This window comes from Callorhinus ursinus, unplaced genomic scaffold, assembly GCF_003265705.2.
Source record: "Callorhinus ursinus isolate GAN/ISIS: 27379988/994484 unplaced genomic scaffold, GSC_fseal_2.0 scaffold13, whole genome shotgun sequence".
NCBI lineage: Eukaryota > Metazoa > Chordata > Mammalia > Carnivora > Otariidae > Callorhinus > Callorhinus ursinus.
This window is the reverse complement of record NW_027397075.1, coordinates 6,873,640-6,895,731: the sequence shown is the minus strand read 5'-3', so window position 1 is coordinate 6,895,731 and position 22,092 is coordinate 6,873,640. Positions and strand designations below refer to the sequence as shown.

General features: G+C 55.9%; 1 protein-coding gene across 1 annotated transcript; it reads right to left on the bottom strand.

Annotated features, from left to right (window-relative positions):
- Positions 1-19,760: 19,760 nt before the first annotated feature.
- On the bottom strand, positions 19,761-21,616 carry SOCS1 (suppressor of cytokine signaling 1). Its single transcript, XM_025855647.2, has 2 exons — positions 21,459-21,616; positions 19,761-20,887 (listed from the first exon to the last, which is right to left on the bottom strand). The coding sequence occupies exon 2, from the start codon at positions 20,835-20,837 to the stop codon at positions 20,181-20,183; it is 657 nt and encodes a 218-aa protein (XP_025711432.1). The 5' UTR covers positions 20,838-20,887; positions 21,459-21,616; the 3' UTR covers positions 19,761-20,180.
- Positions 21,617-22,092: the final 476 nt, after the last annotated feature.

Sequence of the window (22,092 nt, the reverse complement as noted above, 5' to 3'; positions counted from 1 at the left end):
CAGGTCATGATCCCGGGGTCCTGGGATCGAGCCCAGGACCTGGGATGGATCAAGCCCCGCATCGGGCTCCCTGCTCAACGAGGAGCCTGCTTCTCCCTTCTCCCACTCCCCCTGCTTGGGCACTCTCTCTCTGTCAAATAAATAAAAATCTTAAAAAAAAAAAACCCATAAATAAAAGAAGGGACTTTCCCACGGGAGCTAGTGCCGTAGAGGAGTCCCCTCTGCCGTGAGGTGCCACCCTACCCGCACAGAGGGAGGCACGGCCTGCTTCTCCCTCCCCGCCCCCCTCCCCACCCCACCGCACCTCCCATTGACTGGGCCCCACTGGCAGCCCGTGGCCAAGGCAGCCTTGGAAACATGGCCCCTGTCCGCACCAGGTGAGCCAAGGGGTCGGGGGGCGGGGGGTCCGGAAGCAAAGGAGCAAGCACCTGGCACCGCCACCCTCCAAATGCCACCTTGGGCAGGAGACTGCGGGCCCGGCGGCTTTCTGCACTGGGCCTGGGTTTCCTCCTCCGTAAAACAACGATCACCTCCTCCCTCACCGACTCTTTGTGAGCGTCCAGACAAATAACCCCGGGGGGGTGGGGCAGAGCTCGGGGCACGGGGGAGGGGGTGCTGCAGGCCGGAGGGGCCTTCAGCCGAATGCCAGGCCCCACCGGGAGTTGCCGGGGCTGCCCGTGGGGGACTGTTGCCCCATCACCCACGTCAGATCTGAGCACGGGGGAGGGGGAGTGGGAGGGGGTGGGGGGTGGGCTTGGGGGCAACGGCCCTTTACCTGCCACCTGCAACCAGCTGAGTGTCCCAGGCAGGGCTCTGCTTTCTAAAGCGTGTGCATGTGTGCGTGTGTGTGGTGTTTGTGTACGAGAGTGTGGTGTATGAGTGTGTATATGTCTGAGTGTCTCTGGTGTGTGGGGACGTGTGCTGGGCATGAGCGGGGAGCTGCCGGGTGAGGGTCTGGCGCTCCATCCTTCTGAAGTCAAGCTTGAGGAGCCTTTTGAGACATCCCCAGACGATGGCCCTCTGGGCCCCGGGGTGGGGTGGGGTTGGGGGGGGTGCCGGGGGCTGGGGGCTCTTCTCCCTGAGACTAAGCTTCCTCTTGCTGGCTCTGTGATCTCGGCAGCCCACAGAACCTCTTCTGTGCCTCAGTTTCCACCTTGGTAAGATGGGGATAAGAACCAGAAGTCACAGGACTGTGGTGAGGATTTCGGGGCTTGGTGCTGAGAAAGTGCTTGGCCTGGGGCCTGGGCTCTGGGAACTGCTGGAAGGTGTTAGCTGCTCTATCAGCAGTTTTAAAGCTGAAACCCAGAGTCGGATGCCGAACCCACCGCGCCATCCTAGGCACCCCAAAATTCACCGTTTTAAAGTGAGCAGGTTAGTGGCACTCACTTAGCACATTCACAGACTCGTACAACCAGCCCCTCTACTAGTCCCAGAACATTTTCATCTCCCCCAGATAAAATCCTGTACCCGTTAGCAGTCAGCTCCCATTCTCCGCACCCCCAGCCCCTGGCAACCACCCCTTGGCTTTCTGTCTTTTTAGCTTTGCCTCCTCCGGACGCTGCAGACGAATGGAGTCATATGGCATGTGGTCTTCTGTGTCTGACGTCTTTCCCCTTAGCATGAGCATCTCCAGGCTCATCCGAGTTGTAGCCTGAGTATTTTATCCCTACGATTCCCACAACCACGGCATCAATACTTTTAGAAAATGATTTTTAAGGGGCGCCTGGCTGGCTCAGTCGGACTCTTGGTTTCGGCTCAGGTCAGGATCTCAGGGTCCTGGGATGGAGCCCCACGTCAGGCTCTGCACTCACGGAGGCGTCTGCCTGAGGATTCTCTTTCTCTCCCTCTCCCTCTGCTCCTCCCACCTTCTCTCTCGCTCTCTCAAATACATAAGTAAATCTAAAAAAAAAAAAAATGGAATGGAGAATTTTATGTTATGTGTCTTTACTACAACATTTTAAAAGGTGATCGATGGTACGACAATCCTGCATGTGGCCCTATTTTCTTCATTTTGCAGGCGAGGAAGCTGAGGGCCAGAGGGGTGAGCAGCCTGCCCGAGGTCACACAGCCCTCCTAGACCTTGGCTGTGAGCCATTGCCCGCCGCTGCAGGAAGCGTTCCTGGAAAGCAAGACAGCCTTGGGGTCCTTGTAGAGATCAGAGAAGCCACAAGGTCCCCAAGCCAGGGCAGAGGTCCCCACCCTGGATGCTGGTGACACTTCCCCTGGGAGGGCGGGGCTGGGACAGGAAGACCTCAGCCCTGAACAGCGAGTCCTCTGGCTACAAGGTTCTCAGTAGCTGGGGACAGCCTGTCCTGACTAGCTTCCTGTCGCCTCCCCCACCCTCCCAGCTGCCTCCTGGCCTATCTCTGGGGCTCCCAGTGGGTGGGGGGGTGGATGGTCTTGGGGCCCTCCTGAGCTAAAAGGCCATCATAGCTTACAAGACACCTCCCCTCCTGGCTCTCCATGGAAACAGGGTTTTGTTCAATTAACCCAAGTGATGCATGGCAATGTGATAGAAACATCAAATACAGGGGCGCCTGTGGGGCGAAGTGGGTTGAGCATCTGACTCTTGATTTCTGCTCAGGTCATGGTCTCAGGGTCCTGGGATGGAGCCCCACACCGGGCTCTGCACTCACTGGGGTGTCTGCCTGAGGATTCTCTCTCTTCCTCTCCCTCTGCCCCTCCTCCCCTCTCTAAAATAAATAAATCTTTTTTAAAAAGCACAAAATACAGAGAAACAGAATGAATATCCCACGCTTAGAAATATGTGGGTAACACTTCCTCTCCCCTCCCTCCCTCCCTCTCTTCCTTCTTTCCTCCTTCCTTCCTTCTTTCCACCAACATTTGTTGAGCACCTGCTGTATGCCAGGCACTGAAGACACAATAGTGAACAAAACCAAGTCGTTGTACCGTTTACATTGTGGAGGGACTTCGTGTGTGTGTGTGTGTGTGTGTGTGTGTGTGTGTGTGACACACATCCAGCCCAGGAAGATGGGGTCATTGAATAGATGACGTTTCCTGGTCCTCTAAAAGGCCTCACCTCCCACGAGCAGGCGCCTGCTGAAGCTGCCGGTCCCCTGTGTCACCGAGCTATTGCTGTATACCCCAGCCTCCCGAATGAGTGGCGGCAAACAGGACGCATTTACTATTGCTCACGAGTCTGTGGCTCAGCTGGGTGGTTCTTCTGGTCCAGGCAGGGCTAGGCTGATCTTGGCTGGCACACCCAGTAGGAGCTGGTCTGGGTGGGCGGCCTCTGCTAGGACGGTCCCTCTCTGCTCCGTGTGACCTCTCACCATCCAGCAGATAGAAGCCAGAAGGCCTCTGGAGACTTCAGCAAGGGCGAGGCACAGTGACGCTCTGTCACCTTGGCTGCTTCCTGTGGGCTAAAGCAGGCCAGGTTCTGAGGATGGGGGTAGACTTCTTAATGAGAGGCACGGCCAGGTCAAATCCTCCAAGGCATGAACACAGGGAAGGATGGAGAATCGGGGCCACTTCATTCCATCGACGGGACACACCTTCCAAGGCTTATTTCTTGTCACTTAAGGAAGTTCCAGCCCCAGGCCAGGGGCCGCTTCAGCAATGGGCATCGGCTTCTAGCCGATGAGACATGAGGAAAGCCTGCTGGGGCTTTCTTTGCTCCTAAGGGGGAGCCCCAGGGAGAGATGGCTTTTGTTTTTCTTCTAGACGTGACACCTGGAAGTGCGTCAACCATCCCAGGACCAGCCTCAGGATGAAACCGGCGCCGAGATGTCGGAGCAGAGACGTGGAAGGGACCTGGGTCTTCGGTGACCAGGTGGAGCTGCAGAATCAGACCTTCTAGAAACCATCCCCCCACCTCTGGACTTTCTGTTGAAGAAGATATCTTCAGCTTCTTTTTTTAAAAATATTTTATTTATTTATTTATTTATTTGAGAGAGAAAGAATGAGTGGAGGGGGCAGACGGAGTGGGACAGAAAGAATCCAAAGCAGGCTCCACGATGAGTGCAGAGCTTGACATGGGGCTCTATCCCACGACCGCGAGATCACGACCTGAGCTGAAACCAGGAGTCGGACGCTTAACCGACTGAGCCATCCAGGTGCCCCTCCATCTCCAGCTTCTTTAAGCCACTTCACATCAGGCTTCCTGCTGCTTGAACCAAAGCATCCTCCACGACGCCCTGGGACCTCTTTTGGTTCCTCTGAACATCCTCTGCCTGAATGGGCCAGGTCAGAGGTCGGGGGCTCTTCCGTGATACTTGAGGGTCCTGGGTGCAGCCCCCAAGCTTCTGCCTTCCGTGTCATGCTGGAGCCACCCCCTGCCCCAGCACCCAAGACTCAGCCCCAGTGGTTGAACCAGCAGCCATCCGTCTGGGTCCAGAAGCCCTGGGTTCTGATGACCTGGACACTGCCCTTTCTCACTGTGCAGCACCAGGCAAGTCTCCTAACCTCTCTGAGCCTTAGGCTCCACAAAATGAAGAAATGAAACTACCTTCTGCGCGGTTCATGCTTAATGTGAGCAAGTTGAAAATATTTTAAAAGCTCTGTCAAGCAATGAAAATTTGCATCGCTATAGTTTTTAATAGTTTCCAATTTGCTGCCTAGTACCAAAACAATAATAATAAACAATAATAATAACAATGGTCATAGTAAGAGCCAGCAGTTATGGAGCCCCCACTATGTGCCAGGCACACTACTGAGCGCTTTATGTGCACCTCATTTGATTCTCCCAGCAGCTCCTCTGCTCAGAACACTCCCATGCTCCCGTCCCACTCTGAGTAAAAACCAAACTCCTTCCACAAGTCCCTCTGTGATCTAATACCACCCCCCACCTCTCTGGCTTCATCTCCTCTTCACCCCCTTGCTCACACTGCGCCAGACACACTTGCCTCTTTCCTTGAACATGCTGCCTCAGGGCCTTTGCACCTGCTCCTGCTTCTGCCTGGAATGCTCTTACCATATCCAAATAGGTAGCTCACTCACCTCTTTCAGCTCTCTGCTCAGAAAGGCTTCCCCTGACCATCCGAGTAATAGAGCAACCCACACCTGGCACTTCCTAGTCCCCCTGCCAGCATTATGTGACTCCGTAGCACTCAGCCACATCTGACAAACTCCTTAGCATGGTTAATAGTTATGGTCTGCGTCTCCCCCTGCTAGACTGTAGGTCCTTAAGGGGAGGAGACTTGGTCTGTTTTTGTCACTGCTAAGAACTCAGAACCAGGAAGAATGCCCAGCACGTAGTAGGTGCTCAATCAATGTTTGTTGAAAGAATGGTATAGAATAATAATAATAGAATCTGTCCCATGCATGTCCTGGGGTCCTGGGGATGGGCCAGAGTCGTGGGAGATGACGGCTCTATTTTAGGATTCTTCCTGCTGTGATGCTAAGAATTGGGATGATTTGTTCTGCAGAAGCAAAATACGAACGCACTGGTTGCTGAACTATTCCAACACGGAAGCTCGTGTAGCCTTCTGTTTAGGGAACTTTCTTCCCTCCATTTTCTCTATTCCCTCTCCGAGGAGTCGGATGTGACAGCTTGTGGAATAATCCTCTCATTTTCTTGTCTAGTCTCTCGTATTTTCAATCTTTTTGATTTCCAGAAATTTCTGCTCCAGCGCCCATATCCCAATGTTCCTTTATAAAGCCTCGTGTTCTTTTCTTAGACACATGCAACGTCTTTTATTTCTCAGGGTTTTTTGCTGTCCTGATTGTCTCAACCCCTAGCATTGTGTGTTATCTAGGGAATTTTTTTCCTCTGCGGAGTTGGGTCTCTTTCATTTTACAAGCCTGCCTTGAGTGTCCGGTGATCCTTGGCTATGAGTTCCTGTTAAAGCACAGGAAGCTGAGAACAGGTTATGGAAGCTCTGTGCCTGTGGGCAGGGCGTGTGGACAGGTGAGTCTCATCCAGGAGAAGGGGCAGGGGCTGGCTGGCGCTGTGGGATCCCAGAGTCAGCATGCAAAAAGTCTTCTCCGGGGCAGGTCGGTTTCTCTGAAGAGGACCTCCAGCCTCCTGTAGGGCTGGGGTGTGGTGGGGAGCAGGGCTGCCGGTTTCCAAGGACCAAGCAGGGGCATGGGGAAGGGGATGCCTTGCTGACAGGCATGTGGCCCTTCCCTTCATCCCCTGTGTCAGGCCTGACCCCCGCCCTCAATTCAGCCTCTCCTCCTCAAGTTCAAGTCCTCCTGCACAATTTTCATTTAGATAGTATGTTTGTTAAGGGTGTGGGGTGAGAGGCTGCTAGAGATTGGAGGGCTAAGGGCTTCCCAGAATATCCCTTGGCACCTGCATGATGCCAAGTGGTGGGGTATAAAAATTAACCAGACACGCTCTGCTGTCAAGACTGAAGAACTACGAATTTCTCCGGACCTTCTATGTGCCGGGCAGTGACTCTAGATCAGGGTTCTGTCGCTCAGGGAACAGTGGACCACATCTGGAGACTTTTTTTGGTGTCACAACCGGGGTGGAGGGGGTCGTTGTGGGTACTACTGGTGTCTAGGGGGTAGAGGCCAGGCCTGCTACAATACACAGGACAGCCCCCACAGCAAAGGATGACCCGGCCCCGAAAGTCAACAGTGCTGAGGTGGAGAATCCCTGCTCCGGAAGGATGAGAGACACCATCTTGCTTTCATGAGCAAGGAGCAGAGAATTTCCAGATTCTTCCTCAGCACCTGCTGGATGCTTTCATGGCAACCCTATGGCCTAGGGATCCTCAGCCCATTTGCTGGATGGAGAATTGAAGGCTGAACCAGCCCCAGGAGGATGTGGGGGGCGGGGAGAGGAGGGGGAGGAGAGCAGCCAGGGGTCGGGGGATTGGGGACGATACACCTGCTCTCACCTGCGCCAGGTGTGTGTGTTGTGGGCCCCTCCCCCCCCAGACACCTGCCTTCCTGCCCAAGCCCCGTCGGGATCCCTCGGCCTCTGGGGAGAGCAGATGATGGCGGTTCTGCCAGAGGACAAGCCAGCCCAGACCTGCAGCCCTGCCTGACGTTGGTCCCCACCAAGCCATGTGACGCGACCAGGCCACAAGAAAGAGGTTTCAACAAGCGTTATCGGTTCCTGGAACTCCGACTCGGCGGCTTCCCCGAAGAAGACCGGCTGTGTGTGACGGTCCCCGCTGCCCCTTTCCTCCTCCGCTGTCCCCACAGCCGCCCCCCCTCCCTGTCTCAGTCTGACTACCTGGAAACACCCTCCCCCCCGCCCCCTCCTCCTCACCCCTCTGGCTGGGCGGGCAGCTCGGCGACATCCCCCGGGAGCTGCGGGCACAGCCCATCCGGAGCGTCCCTCCGACGGCCCCCGGGATGCTCGGGCTGGGCTGGACAAGGCTGGGCCCCCCGGGTGGCGAGAAACCCACCCCTCCCCTTGCCGCTGCCCCCCTGACTCCCACTCCTGGCAGCCGGGCTGGGCGCAGATCCGCCTCAGTGTTACTGGCAGTAAAGGGACACAAACCTCCCCCCGCTCCCCATCTCATCTGCCCGCCAGACCGCGGCCGCTTGGCACACCGGCACCCCATTTCAGTTTTTTGTCTTGCTGGCCTGGGAGATCCAGAAGGGGGAAGAAATCCCATTTTGGCAGGGGCAAGAGGGCCGGTCAGAAACTCAGGGGTCATGGATGTGGTTATCTCTGGGTGGTTGCGATGACTCTGGAATAAGTCACTTCCTCAGTTCACAGAAACCCCCGCTGTAAATATAGACCCTGCCGCAATGGGGCGGGGTGGTGGGTGCCTGGGTAGCCAGAAAGACAAGGTGGGTGAGGAGGAAAAGCCAAGGACAGAACCTGAATCCTCTGAACAGGCAGGAGCCTCCAGGACCTGCGGGTAGGGGCTGACTTAACGATGAAATGAAGATGTGATTAGGTGGAACCGGATGAAATGGCCAGGACTCTAGTCTTTTGACCTGTAAAAACGGCGATTTCATGTGATTCAGCCTAACCGGGTCTACCCGGGAGACTGTCTTAAGAATTGCACGAGATACTGTGAAATGCTTAGCACATGCCTGCATTTAATAAATGCTAAATAGGGGCGCCTGGGTGGCTCCTTCGGTTGGGTCTCCGACTCTTTTTTTTTTTTTTTTTTTTTTTGACTCGATCCCAGGACCCTGGGATCATGACCTGAGCCGAAGGCAGACGCTTAACGACTGAGCCACCCAGGCGCCCCTGGGTCTCTGACTCTTGATTTCGGCTCAGGTCATGATCTCAGGGTTGTGAGATAGAGCCCCTTGTTGGACTCTGCACTGGGCACGGAGCCTGCTTGGGATTCTCTCTCTCTCTGCCCCACCCTGCTCCTTCTCTCAAAAAAATAAAATAAAATAAAATAAAATAAAATAAATAGAAAAAAAGAGAAATGCTAAGTAAAGAAGAGCCCTTAGGTTATATCACAGTACCTCCAGAACCTATTACAGATGATACACCACCAGTGATGGTCTCGGCACACAGGTTACCAATGGTGTAACCCATTCTCCCCTTTCAAACCCGGTAGCAACTTCCATGTCTTGAGCACACGACGTGTGCCTGGGATGGATGTAAGCATTCTTCATTGTCACCCACGCTCAGTGCCACCCATGATTCCTGAGCATGCGCCATGTGCAGGCAAACCATTCGTGCACACTTGAGCCAGCCTGGAATGTACTCATGGTTCAACTCAAGCTTGGACTCATCTCTAGTGTTAAGGCTGGAAGTCAGCCTGTACTGGGGCAACTGGTTCTTTTCACCCCATTGGAGGACTTCCCGTTAATGTCTTTGATGTCACCTGGGCACCTGCTTAACGTCTTAATCCAGGACTTGTTTGGGATTCCGGCTGTTGCCCGATGGGCTCACCTTCCTTGCAATAAGCAGGTTGTCTGGATTCTTAGGAAGGAATCCAGGAAGATGGAAAGAAGGACATAGCTGGGGGCTGGAGCTCTGGGGTACACCACTCAAGACCAGTCAGCCAGTTGGCATGTGTGTGCGTATATGTGTGTGTGTGTGTCTGTGTGTCTGTGTGTGTGTGTGTCTTTGTGTGTGTGTGTGTGTAGTTAACAGTTTACAAAGTCAAGGACCCAGCCTGGATGTGGACGCTTTGGTCTGGACTCAGAACTCACTGACATCTAATTTTGTTTTTGCCACATGTTAGCTCTGTGACCCTGGGCAAGTCATTTCCCTTTCCCTGGGGCCTCAGCTTCCTCATCTGAGAAATGGGGATAATAACAGCCCTGCCCCTCTAGGGTGGTAAGAAGGATGAACTAAGACCATGTGTGTGCGGCTCCCAGCAGTGCCCGGCATGCAGCAGCTACTTAGCATGGACTCAGGTGTGAGAATGATCCAGAGGTACAGAGCATTTCTGCATCAGATGGATCCTGGCAGGGTGTCCCCAGGATCAGCAGTTTGACTGAGGCAGGGGTGAGACAAGCCTTTCCCTCAGAGACTGTAGCACTTGTGTCACCTCTGAGGACTCCTTGGAGGAGGGCCAGCCTCCCCACCTGTGACGATAAAGCTCCCAGAGTCTCTGCGGTGCCTATTTTCGTGGCTGCGGACCAGCGGCTCCTCCACAGGTCCCCAGGGACACCCCGCCCCCCCGCCACCAGAGTAACGTCCCCTCTCTGAACAGCAGCTTGCCCATCCGTGAAAATGGAAGAAAACCTCAGTGGACAGCTGAGACCATCCGATGAAATGTGCTTCACGAGGTCAATATTGGGCCCCTTCCTCAATCCCTGCTTGCCTCACTGTTCAAATGGGTACAGTCATCCCTACCTTGTCAACCCGTGACTTGGAAGGCTGCTCATGAAATGCTAAGTGGAAAAAGTGGTTTACAATATGGGTCATAAAGAATGCTGTCCTTTTTTTTTTTTAAGAAAAAAAATATGTAATCTATAGAAATCAGGAAGAAAATATGTATTTAATACCAACATTATTGGTAGATTCTTTTATAAATTTAGAAACAGATGTGGAAGTTAAGAAAGAATGTGGACGGGTGTGGGATGTTGCAGTGGGGGAGGATTGTGTGGTGGGGGGCGGTGGGTATACGGAAACTCTGTGCTTTCCACTCAATTTCAATGTGAACCTCAACCTGATCTAAAAATAGTCTGTTCAAAGTAAAAAAAAATGGGAAGGAAATTTTTTTTTAATGTGGAATTTTTTTCTCCAAAGTTAAAAAAGTCAGTTATTCACAGCAACCGTGGACACGGAGGCGTGAAAGTGTCTATATCCCACCTTTCCTGGAGGGTGGACACCAGTGAGAGTGGGGATCACTGTGGGCCCCCGATCCTGGCAAAACTGGTCTTCACTCTTCCGGACGAGAGGGTTGTTTTGTCTCTTCTTAGGATTCTTGTCTCCATTTCACCTGCTTACCCTTTACGCCAGCCAGACCTGACCCCGAACCCTGGCTGTTCTTCACACTCTTTGGGTGGCAAGTGCCAGAAACATAACTCAGACAAAGAAAAGCCAAAATGGAAACCTGTGGTTTGTGTAACAGGTAAGTGCAGAGGTGGAGCTCAGGTACGGCTGGATGCAGGGCTCACACAATGCATCAGAGCTCTGTTTCCTGCTCCTTCTCTTCAACTCTGTTGATTTAATGGGCACAGTGGCTGCAGGGGGTGGGGGCAGGCAGGTTAGGGGAAAGAGTTCCTGTTTGTTTCGGCAGAAAAGTCCCAGAAGGGTGTCTGATTGGTCCAGCTTGGGCCATGTGCTTACTAACAGGCATGGGGAGCTCCGATGGGCCAGGTCTGGTCCACATCCACCCGCGGCCAGTGAGTGACTGACAGCCCATTCAGGACCCCAGAGAACCAGCAGGGCAGTTCCCTGAGCAAACCTCTGGCTCACGGTACACCACATGTGGACCCTACTTCCCAGCCGCCAAGACTATTACTTGCTGTCCCCTCCACCTCCTTAGAATGTGGGGACAGAGACTGTCAGCTCAGGTGTGTGTTCTGTAAGGGCCCCAGTGCCTCACAGAGAAGGAGGCAGCACTTTGAGGCCCTGCAAACCTGGGCCTGAATCCTAACTCTGACCCAGCAGTAGGCTGTGTGACTTAGGCAGGCCACTTCCCTTCCCTGGGCCTCAGTTTCCCTCCCACGGAGCGGTGTTGAGGATTTCAGTGAAGTGTGTGGGAGCCGGTTGGGGAGGGGGGCTGGGGCAGAGGGAGTGCTCTGGGCAAGACAGGCAGGGTGAGGACCCAGGTACCCCTGGAGTCCCGCTCAGGAGAGGCTAGGCACACGGGCTGCATCTGGACCTCCTCTCCAGCTGGGAGTATTGGGCAGATAAATCGCTACACTTCTCTGAGTCTTAAGTTCCTTCGCCTGCAAAAAAAATGGAGACACGCGAGTACTTTGGGGGCAGTTATGTGGATTGTGGGGAATCACAGAGGTCAGTTTGTGCATTCTGTTCCCTCTGCCTCAGATGCCCTTCCCCACGGAGGCCGCCCAGGTGAACCCCTTCCCACTCAGGCTTGAAGACTCTGACAGCACTTTCTCCAGGGAGCCTCCCCTGGTGTCTTGCACCCTCCTCCCCATGATTCCTGGGCCCCAGGTATGATTGGTCTCTGGGTGTCCTCCACCAACCCTGCAGCCACCTTCCTGTTGGGACCTGAAACCGGGGACACGGAAACCCTCCCTTAAGTCCTTCTCCTAACTCGTGACCAGTCAGAGTCATCTGCGCTCGGGAGGTGTGAATAAAGGTTTGTGGGGTGAGCGCCTGACCTTCACGCTTCCTGGGGGTCCCCTGCTCCGGCACAGGCCTCTGGCCCTGTCTCTGAGGTAGTGTGGCACCCACCGGGGTGAAGGGGCCTTCAGGGAGGGATGAAGTCTGGGTGGCTGCTGGACGCCCAGGCAGCTGATTTCTAAGAAACCAGCAGAGGAACAGGAAGGCTGGGGCAAAGCTCAGGACGGGCTTTTACTTTCAGTTTTCTGAGCTAGAGTGCAGAAGGTGCCTGAGGTTCTCAGTTGGGAGGGGAGGGTGTGGTGGGCTGGGCTTCCCAGGGTCGAGGGTCAAAGACAGAGCCACCTCTTTGGGGCCCGAGCCAGGCCTGCAGCCCAGAGAGGTCCCACGGGGCCCCAGCCAGGCAGCTGTGAGGGTGGCAGCTGGGGGGCAGGGGTTGCAGGGCTCAGGGCCCGCCACCCTGCTGGGCCACCAGCGCCTTCTCTTCTTTCGCCCTCTATTTTTTACGTGCCTTGGATTAAGGACTTCTTCACCCACTCACCACCCAAGGGTGCTTTCTTTTATTCTTAGGCCCTTTCTGTGCTCTTTGCTTCTTCCTTTTCTTCCTTCTTATCTTTCATCTCCCCTCCGCCTTCCCTCCGCTCCCCTTCCCTTTGTGGCTCCACGTCTGCCTGGCTCCTTCTCTCAGCCTCTGTCTCCATCGGTTTCCTCTTCTCTCTGGCCCCGCCTCCATCTTTCTAGCCCCTCCCCATCTCCCTGGCCCCTCCCCCATGTCTGGCTCCTCCCCTGTCTCTCTGGCCCGCCCCATCTCTCCGGCCCCTCCCCATCTCTGTCTCTCTCATTTTCTTTTATTTGTCCTGCATTCCCCAAACTCCACCATTCACCTACGACAATGCTAACCACATTTTCTAAACAAATGCCCCTCACCTGACTTTTTAAAAATCTACATACCTACCTTAGTGTTGTCTCAGGGTGGTAATAGTCCTCACATCTCCTGTTTGATGTGATACATTTTTTCCCCTAATGCACATTGAAATAAACACGTAAGAGAATTTTTGCCAGTCTTGTGCCCAACATATCCCGTGGGGGGCCAGGGGCACCAGGGTGGCCCCCCTGTACCTGGAGCATCCTTCACCTGCACCTTCTCTCTTCATTGCTCCTCAGTTCATCCTGCCATAGGTACTCACCATGGAACTGTTATTACGTTTCTAGAGAACCCCGGTTCTACTAGGCATGCTTCTAAACACTTTACAGATATTAACACATTTACTCTCCTAACAGTCCTGGAGATAGCCGTGATAATAACGGGGAGGCTGGGGCATAGAGAGGCTAAGTAACTTGCTTGTATCACGCAGCTAACAAAAACCCCGCCTTCCTGGCACTTATGATCTAGAACACAGAGCAAACCTCTCAGCACTCTGATGTGGGCTTTAACCGAGGCAGGAACAAAGGCAGTGATGGCTCCGCAGAATCAAGGAGGAATTCCTTGGGGGGCAGGGTGAGGACTGAGCTGGGCTTTGAAGGTTGAGTAGGAGTTTGCCAAGTGAAAAGGAAGCAAGAGAAACATCAGAGGCTTCTCAGGTTGCTCAAAAGGCCTAAGAAATGATGAGAATTTGGGGATGACGGAAGCAGACGGGGAATGCGAAGGGCACGATGTGGGACTAGAAATGTACCTTGGGGTCAGATGGTGAGGGACCTCAGATCCCATGGGAAAGGGGTCCTATTTTAATATCTAGCAGTTGGGATCCCCTGGGGTGCTGCGGAATTGTCTCACTTCGTTCACGTACTGCCTCTACCACTTTTACCACCTGTGAGGTCATAGACAAGGAGCTTAACCTCTCCTAGTCTCAGCTGCCTTGTCTGTAAGATGAGACAACCCTGGTACCTGCCTAGAAAGTGCTAGATACGGGGGAGCTCAGAGGAATACCCACTGGCACTGGGAGCTAAGGGTGCCTGTGACCAGGGGTGGGAGGTGATCAAGTCTGCAACGTGAGCCGTCACACCCAGCTCCCTCCTAGAGCCTGCAGAAGGGGCTGGCGCCCATATCACTAGCCTCAGCTTCCCCATCTCAAACCCAGGACAGGGGAAGCCCACCTGAAGGCTCAAGTGTGTCTTCCTCCCCCTGCCCCCTCACCCCTGCCCACCTGGTTGGACCTGAGGGAGTTTCACTTTGACTCACCTTCCAGGAACTGCGGCCCTTCCTGTCACCAGGCTAGCCCAGAGGACAGAGATGAGACAGATGGCACCGAAGAGCCCGGGCTGGGCAGGCAGGGGTTTCACTTTCCGTGTCCTCTGACACGGGACCAGCCTGTCCTGCAGGTCCTGCCTCTTATTGATCTCAAGCTCTGTGCCGATCCTTTATAGCCCTGCCTTTCATGCCTCCGGACCCTCTGAGATCCAGATGTTTACCCCATTTCACTAAGACTCAGAGCCAGGGAAAGCATTGCTTGCCCGGGCCACACAGCTGGCAGCCACGCTGGACCCTGTCTCCCCGGTGTGGGACGGGCGTCCCTGAGGCTTTCTGCAAGATGATCTCCTGGTGGAATGCAGGAACATTTTTATAAAACATGGAACCTCCGCCCCCGCCTCCCGCCCCCCCCCCGCCCGCCCCCGGCAGCGAGTTCCTCTTTGCATCCTCTCGGGATCTTTTCGCTGAGGTCCAGAAGGTCTGAGATGGGTCCTAGTGTGCCCTATGCACCTCTCTGAACCTCTCAGACACTGTCACTCCCCCCTCCTCCCTCTCTCCCTCTCTCCCTCCCTCCCAACCAAACACAGAGTGGACCTGTCACAGCGGAGCCAGACACCAAGATGCAGCATTCTAGAACATAAATACTGTTGGGACTGCACTACATTTTTTCTGGGGTTGCCTCTTGCTGGCTTGCCCTGTGTGGTAATGAAGCTCACTTAGGGAAACCAAGTGACTCGATTTGAAGGAGATAATAATCGAATAACAGAACAGATGGCACCTGGATAGGTCTGGCAAAGATCATACAAGTGGAGCTCCAGGAGCTTGGCCTGGAGCATCAAATGAGGAAATGGTTATAAACTCTGGCTGCCCGCATTCGAATGCCCTGGCCTCCGCTACCCACCTGCTGTGTGACCCTGGGCACTCTATTTAACCTCTCTGTGCTCAACGGCCTCATCTGCAAAATGAGGATGATAATAATTACACCTGTTCCCTAGGGCTCTTGCAAGGGTTAGATGAGATAATGGGCATGGATGCCATACAACGATGCCTAGGGGCGTGCAGTAAGCATTTCATGTGGGTGAGCTGGGAGCCCCTGGTGTTCTTCATAAATGGCAAGCTGAGAATAAAACCAGGTTTGCCTGACTTAATGCCTATGCTGATTCAAAGACGCCTGGGCCGTCTCTGTGATGCAAAACAATAAGGCATTCTTGTAATTCCTCTATCTGGGTGGTGATCCATTTTGTTTCCATTTATATTGAACCATTGATCCTCATGGCCCTGTGAAACAGGGCAGAGGGGGTCTGAGTCTAATTTTCATTGTATGGGTGAGGCCACTAAAGTCACACAGTCCACAGAGGCAGGGCTCAAACGCAGGTCCTGGGGCCCGGCTGTCTCTGCTCCTCCAAGCAGCCTCCCCAAGCAAACCGTGGGTGGGGAGGGGCCCTCCAAGGCTGACCTACACAGGCCCTTTGCCCTCCTCTGCCTCATCATACTTCTGGCTGCGCTTCCCGGATGCACCCAGGTGTGGTAGGGAGTACACGGCTCACCACACAGGCCCCTGCAGGCCCCCAGGTGGGGCCAGCCCTGAATGTCACGCTCCCAGGCCTGCTCTTGCACAGGATCCAGCTATCTGGCTCATAGCATCCCTGTCCTGGCTCATCCTCATTTGCATCCATGGCCCCCCACCAGCTGCCAGGGCTGACCCAGAGCTGCTCGCCAGGGTTTCTGATGACCAGGCGGCCCTGGCCATTCTCTGAGGCTTGAATCTGGACGTAGCCTTGCACAGACGGTACCAGCCCACCACCTCTCTTGCCTCTCCAGCCTGTGTTGTGGGGAAAGGACAGGCAAGTGAGATGCTCTGAGCCCTGGCTGCTTCTGTGGCTCTGAGGATCCTCCAGGGTGGTCCCAAGCGGCAGAAACGAGACATAGACATATGAACTGTTGAGCATTGCAGTGGATAAGATCATGGGCTTGGGCATCAAGCACCTGCAGTCAGAGTGCCTTGGCTATTTACACATCCATGGGGGCAATCCCTTTGCCTTTCTGAGCCTGTCTCTTTGTAAGGCAGCCTGGCTGAGGTATTAGCACCCAGGAGGTGCTTAGTAAATGGCCATTATTTTAAAACAGGAGAAGTGCGGGTGCCTGGGTGTCACAGTCGTTAAGCGTCTGCCTTCCCAGGGTCCTGGGATCGAGCCCCGCATCGGGCTCCCTGCTCGGCAGGAAGCCTGCTTCTCCCTCTCCCACTCCCCCAGCTAGTGTTCCCTCTCTCGCTGTGTGTCTGTCAAATAAATAAATAAAATCTTAAAAACAACAACAACAGAAGTGCAAGAATCAAGAAGCAGAGAGGGCCAGTCCCAATTATTGGATACTATGGTGTATTAAGCCCTTACACTCCGTCCCAGCGCTTCGCCAGGCGGGCCCTGTGGCTGGCTGTCCCTGCCTCCCCTGACTGGTGAGAGCTGAGGGGTCTGGTTAAGAGTAAGCCACGCCCCCATCCCACCGCATCCCCGGCTGCCCAGAAGGCAAGAAGCGTAAGGCCATCTCCCCAGGCCTCCCTGCCTTAGCCAGAGGGTCTGGTCACAGCACAGAATGGATCAGGTCACCCCAGGCTCCCCATCACACTGCCAGTGCCCCGTGGTCAGCACGGCCTGCAGGGCTCCGGCCCCTGCCCACCCATCCCTCCTCCCCTCCTGCACTTGCCTCCACTCTGTCCCCTCCAGCTCCGCCGGCCTCTGTTCTGCAGGTTCTGCAGTGGGCTCAACTGGTTCCCAACCCAAGATGCCTTTGCACTTATGGTGCCCTAGGCCTGGAATATGGTGTCTGGGCTGGTGGCTCCTCCTGTCATTCCAGGCATGATTTCAGTGTCACCCCAGAGGAGCCTTCCTGACCTTTCTAACAGAGTCTCACCCCACTGTCTGACCACCTTGAGTTTTAATCTGAGTGCTGTCACTACTTGGAATGTTCTTGTTCCTTTATTTTCCTCCTGTGTTATTTACTGTCTGAGGCCCTGGGTGTCTGGGTGTTAATGCCATGAGAGCAGGGACTACTCATTCCTGGATCCTTTGGGCTCAGAGCAATGCCTGGAACATAGTAGGTGCTCGGGGAATGTGTGTTCTGTGGAGCTCAGCTATCACCTACTGAGCCCTGATGTGTTGCCAGTTTCCGTTCACCACCCCAGCAAGAGGCCCAGCTCTCCTCCCACCTGGGCTTGCGGGGGGGGGGGGGGGGGCAGTAAAAGTTCCGCTCATAAGCTTGGGACAGTTGAGCAGGTGGAAGTGAGACCTGTGAATATGCATTTTCCCAGGATTCCTCCTCCACTCTTTAGGAAACCAGTTGCCTTTAGAGTGGGTCGGACCTGGGGTGAGTCTCGGCTGTCGCTTTGGAGCTGTGTGACCCTGAGTGAGTGGCTCTACTTCTCTGAGCCTCCATTTCTTCATCTCTAAAAATGGGGATCCGAGTCTCCAGCCCAGGGGTGGCTTGGGTGCAGGTCTGCGGCCATTCCCGCACCTGTTCCCCCATCGGGCCCCAGAGCTGCTGCTTTCCTGCTCTCTGCCTGCCCCACGATGCCCAGCTCACCCACTCTCAGAGGGGAATGTATCAGCCGCACCTGGGCCCCCGACCCTGCCCCCGCTGCCGCGCACCAACTCCCCTCTCACTTTTCATTCTTGTAAATTGACGTCAGTGCTGCTGAATCATGAAGCTGAGGTTTGAGAGACAGAGCATCAGCACCGCCAGGGCAGCCGCATGGCACACACTGCTTCTCTGCTCCCCTTCCCCCCGCCAACCCTCCCCGTTCCCCCCCCTCCAGTGCTTTTCCTCTGCGGCCGGGTGTGTGTGCACAAGATTGCAGTCACACGGGGCGGTGCGTGGCTCCCGGGGGCTTTTGGGTCACTTTAGGTCACTGTACATATGTTAGTATAGATTAAAAAAAAAAAAATGCACAAAGAGAAGGGGCCAGCTCTGGGGAATGTGATCAGAGGGGCCTTTATTCTTAGTCATCCCGCTCCTGGTTTTATAAGGGGAGCGGGTTTGTGCAGTGAGGATGTAATTTTTACAACTTTTTTTAGAAGGATGAAAAAGTCCTGGAAATATTGTAAACGAATTTGTTTCTCTTTAGATGAGGACCTGTTTCCTTATCTGTGAAATGGGGATGTTAACAGTACCCAAATCATAAGGCTGGGGGGGAAAGATTGAGTGTTTTCATATAGGTACTAGGGGCTGAAACAGCCCCTGCATAATAATGCTATTTATAAATGCTGACAGCCAGCTACCTGTTAGGCCCTCACTGGGAGGCCAGGTTGCCCAGTGGTACCTAGCCTCCGAAACGGCACTAAGTTTGAAAATCTGGTTTCGCCACTTACCGTGTACCCTACTTTGCCTCTCGTGAGCCTCATCTTTGCTCTCTGTAAAGTGGGAGAGAGGTTTCTAACTCACAGGCGGGCTGGGAAGGTTAAACAAGGTAGCGCAGGACCCTGCATACAGTTAAGCGCTTGCTGTGTCTCCGGTCTATGCGCAAGCAGTGCCTTCTTGGATTTCTCCCTGTTTCCCCAGGCACTACCCAAGCTGAGGGGTGTGAGGGGTGAGACAGGGAAAGTCAGCAGAAGGACGGGACTTGATCCACACGGCAGTGAACAAAGGGCAGGGAGGTGCTGAAGAGAAAAGCAGTCGCTCCTTAGAGGCATGGAGAGAAGGCATCACCTCCTTCCATCCCACCCCACCTTTTAAAGGATACAATTGTCAAAGCTCTCTGAGATCCTAAATCTCTCCGAGCCATCCTTAACCTTGAGGCCTGGAACCTATTTAATCCCCAAGACAGGCCTGGGCTGTTCCAGTTCTCTATCAAGTTAATTTTATGTTGCACTTTCAAGCCTGAAAGGTATTATTAAATATTAGGACACTCCACCATCAGCATGTCCAAGGCTGCCGAGGGCCAGTCCAACTTCTAAAAATGAAGCGCAACATGTCGTGAGGTTGTTTCACCCTAAACCCGAAAGTGACTCTATTCACCGGGTGTGGCCACCCAGCCCCTGGTTGCCGGCATGGATTATCTGTCAGGCCATGGACTCGGGGGTAGCCACTGAGCCCGTGTCATGGGCACTTTCTGGCCACGTGGGCCAGCCCTGCAGTGCCCTGCAGCCACCCTCCCCTCCCCCGGCTCCTGAGAGCTTGGCCTCGTTCGCGATGCACAGCCACCACCTCCTCCAGCAAACCCATTTTAGAGGTAGACACCGAGACCATGAGAGGCAAAGGGAATTGCCCAAAGCCGCTAGCAGGGCCCTCCCGCCAGCACAGACCGCGAAGCATTTTTCTGGCTCCAAGTGGTGTGTTCACCGAAAAGTACACAAGAGAAGGGGGCAGGAAGGATGAAGTCCTCTACCCCCATCCCATCTGAAATCTGTCTCTCTCCATGCCTGGTTTCAGAATGTGCCACTCCTCCTTCCAAAAACTAACCAAGCCCCCACCCCACCCCCACCTTCTTCCTGGAAGGTGCTGTGGTCACAGAATGAAAGAAGTTTCTTCTCTGTCATCCATTTCAAACAGATTCTGGGTGGACGGCCAAAAAAGGCCCCAGTGTCTTCTCAGGAATGGCCACAGGCAAATGGAGCCCTGCCTTGGTTTCTCCTCTGTAAAAAAAAAAAAAATGAGGATAGGAGCCTTGCTTTTAGGGCTATCCGTGGAACACAGAAGAGGGTTTGGCACACTTTAAGTGCTCAAACACCAGCTGCCATTTTACCCAACACAAAATACCAAAACTGGACGGGCTGTTCCTCCCCCCCCCCCCCCCCCCCCCGGCCCAGAGCTGCGAGTGGAACCAGGCAGGTTCCCCATCCCTCAGGACATGCGTCCCACTCCCTTCAAGCCACATGGGTCAGTCTTAGGACCCCTCTGCCCTGGACCCGTTCACAACGAAGGGAATCCCTTGAGCAAAGCACACGCTCTAGAAACCTTTTTTTTTTCTTAAAAAAAAAAAACTTTCATAACAAAGTTTATTACCTAAACTGGTTGTAAAAAATATAAAATAGGATTCTGCACAGCAGAAAAATAAAGCCAGAGACCCTCCCCCAACCCCTGGTTTGTGCAAAGATACTGGGTATATGTAAACATGAAGAGGTAGGAGGTACAAATTCAGGTCCTGGCCCCAGATAGAGTTAAGTTAAGCTGCTACAACAACCAGGGGGACCCAGAGGGAGCACCAGGAGGGGGGGCACCCCCCCCAAGAGATGGGGAGGGGTCTGCGGCCTCGTCTCCAGCGGCGAGGGGGACGCGCCTCGCCCCCACGCCCCGCTCCCTCCAACCCAGGTGGGGAGGGCACCCACGTGGTTCCAGGGAAATAATAATTAATAATACAAAATAGTAACAAGACGGCCGAGTTAATGCTGCGTGCGCGGCCGGTCAGATCTGGAAGGGGAAAGAGCTCAAGTAGTCGCGGAGGACGGGGTTGAGGGGGATGCGCGCCAGGTTCTCGCGGCCCACGGTGGCCACGATGCGCTGGCGACACAGCTCCTGCAGCGGCCGCACGCGGCGCTGGCGCAGCGGGGCCCCGAGCATGCGGCGCGGCGCCGCCACGTAGTGCTCCAGCAGCTCGAAGAGGCAGTCGAAGCTCTCGCGGCTGCCGTCCAGGTGGAAGCGGCCGGCCTGGAAGTGCACGCGGATGCTCGTGGGGCCCGAGGCCATCTTCACGCTGAGAGCGAAGAAGCAGTTCCGCTGGCGGCTGTCGCGCACCAGGAAGGTGCCCACGGGCTCGGCGCGCAGCCGCTCGTGCGCCCCGTGCACGCTCAGGGGCCCCCAGTAGAAGCCGCAGGCGTCGAGGAGCGCGCTGGCCCGGGTGATGCGCCGGTACTCGGCGTGCGAGCGGAACGTGCGGAAGTGCGTGTCGCCGGGGGCCGGAGCCGGGGCCGCCGGGCAGGGCCGCGGGCGCGCGGGGGCCGCGGGCGCCGCCGAGGACGAGGACGAGGGCGAGGACGAAGACGAGGAAGGCTCTGGCCGCCGTCGGGACTCTGCTGCCGTGGAGATTGCATTGTCGGCTGCCACCTGGTTGTGTGCTACCATCCTACACGCGGGGCCAGCCGGAGGGGTGGGCCATAGCGTCCGGGGGTGCGCTGGGGGGAGACACGGGCGGTGAGCCGAGAGTCGGGACGGGCCCGGGCAGGTGGGGGAACCGACCCGAAAAGGGCCGAGGGCGCAGGACCGAGTCGGCGCGGCCCCCAGGAGCCTCCGCAGGCTCACCTAGAAAATGGGCCTCCCCGTCCAACGAGCCCCTCTGGGAGGCGGGGGGGGCCCGGCCGGGGCGGAGTCCGGCCGCCGGCTCGCTCGGAGTTTGGGTAAGAGGGGGGCGTGGAGAGAGGTGCGTGGAGAAACCTGCCCCGACTCCTGCCACCCGGCCCTCGGCTCGCCGCCCCGCGGCCGCCGCCTGCTGGCCAGGCCGGGGACTGGCGCCTCGTCCGAGCAATTTGGTCAAAGACAGAAAAGCCGCGCTGCGGGAACCCCGCTCGCGGGGGACTGCCAGGGTGGGGCCGCCGGGGGGCCAGGGGCGTGGCGGCCGCGACCGCATCACGCAGTCCCTGAGGCCCGCCCGACACTCGGCCGTCCTTTCCTGTCTCCTGTCCTGTCCTGTCCTCCTCCCCTCCCTCCTTCCCTCCCTCCCGCTTCTTTGCCCGGTGCCCGGCTCACCTGGCGGCGGGGCGCGGGGCGCCGCGGGCGGGGCGGCGGGGGGCTCCGGGGCGGCTCTCGCGCATGCTCCGGGGCCGGGAGCCGTGCAGCTGCCACGGCCGCAGCTCGCTCTGCTCCGCGCCCGCCCCTGCACCAGTCTTTTAAACTGGCCGGGAGGTGTGGCCCGCCCCCTCAGGCTCCACCCCCCGCAGGCCCCGCCCTTCCGCGCCACTTTCGGTTTCTTTTTCCGCCGTGGCGCGCGGTGCGAGCCGCAAGAGCTACACCTCTTCCACACACTTGGGGACCCTTCCCGGGCCCCCCCTTCTCTGCTCCAGCCTCACACTCGCCCTAGGACCCCCTCCATTAAGGGCTCTGGTCCTGCCCTGGACCCGCTGTCACTCGGATGCCCCCTCCGCACCTGGAGGTCCCACTACCACCCTAGGTCGCAGATTTCTGCAGCCAAGCCCTTTAGGGTATTCTGGACTGGCCCTGACACATCCCTCTCCGCCGCCCGCCAGGTGCCTCAGCACCCGTCTCTGGTAGATCTCTGTCCTTTGCTCTCTTCGAGTCAGACCCCTCCCCGTCCGACACTGGGGGCCTACCTGCAGATCCGGCGTCGGACCCCGCCCCCCCCGACTGCCCCCCCCCGTCGCCT

Bases quoted from the DNA above. Each gene is read 5' to 3' on its own strand.
- SOCS1 (XM_025855647.2), bottom strand. From the start codon at position 20,837: ATGGTAGCACACAACCAGGTGGCAGCCGACAATGCAATCTCCACGGCA.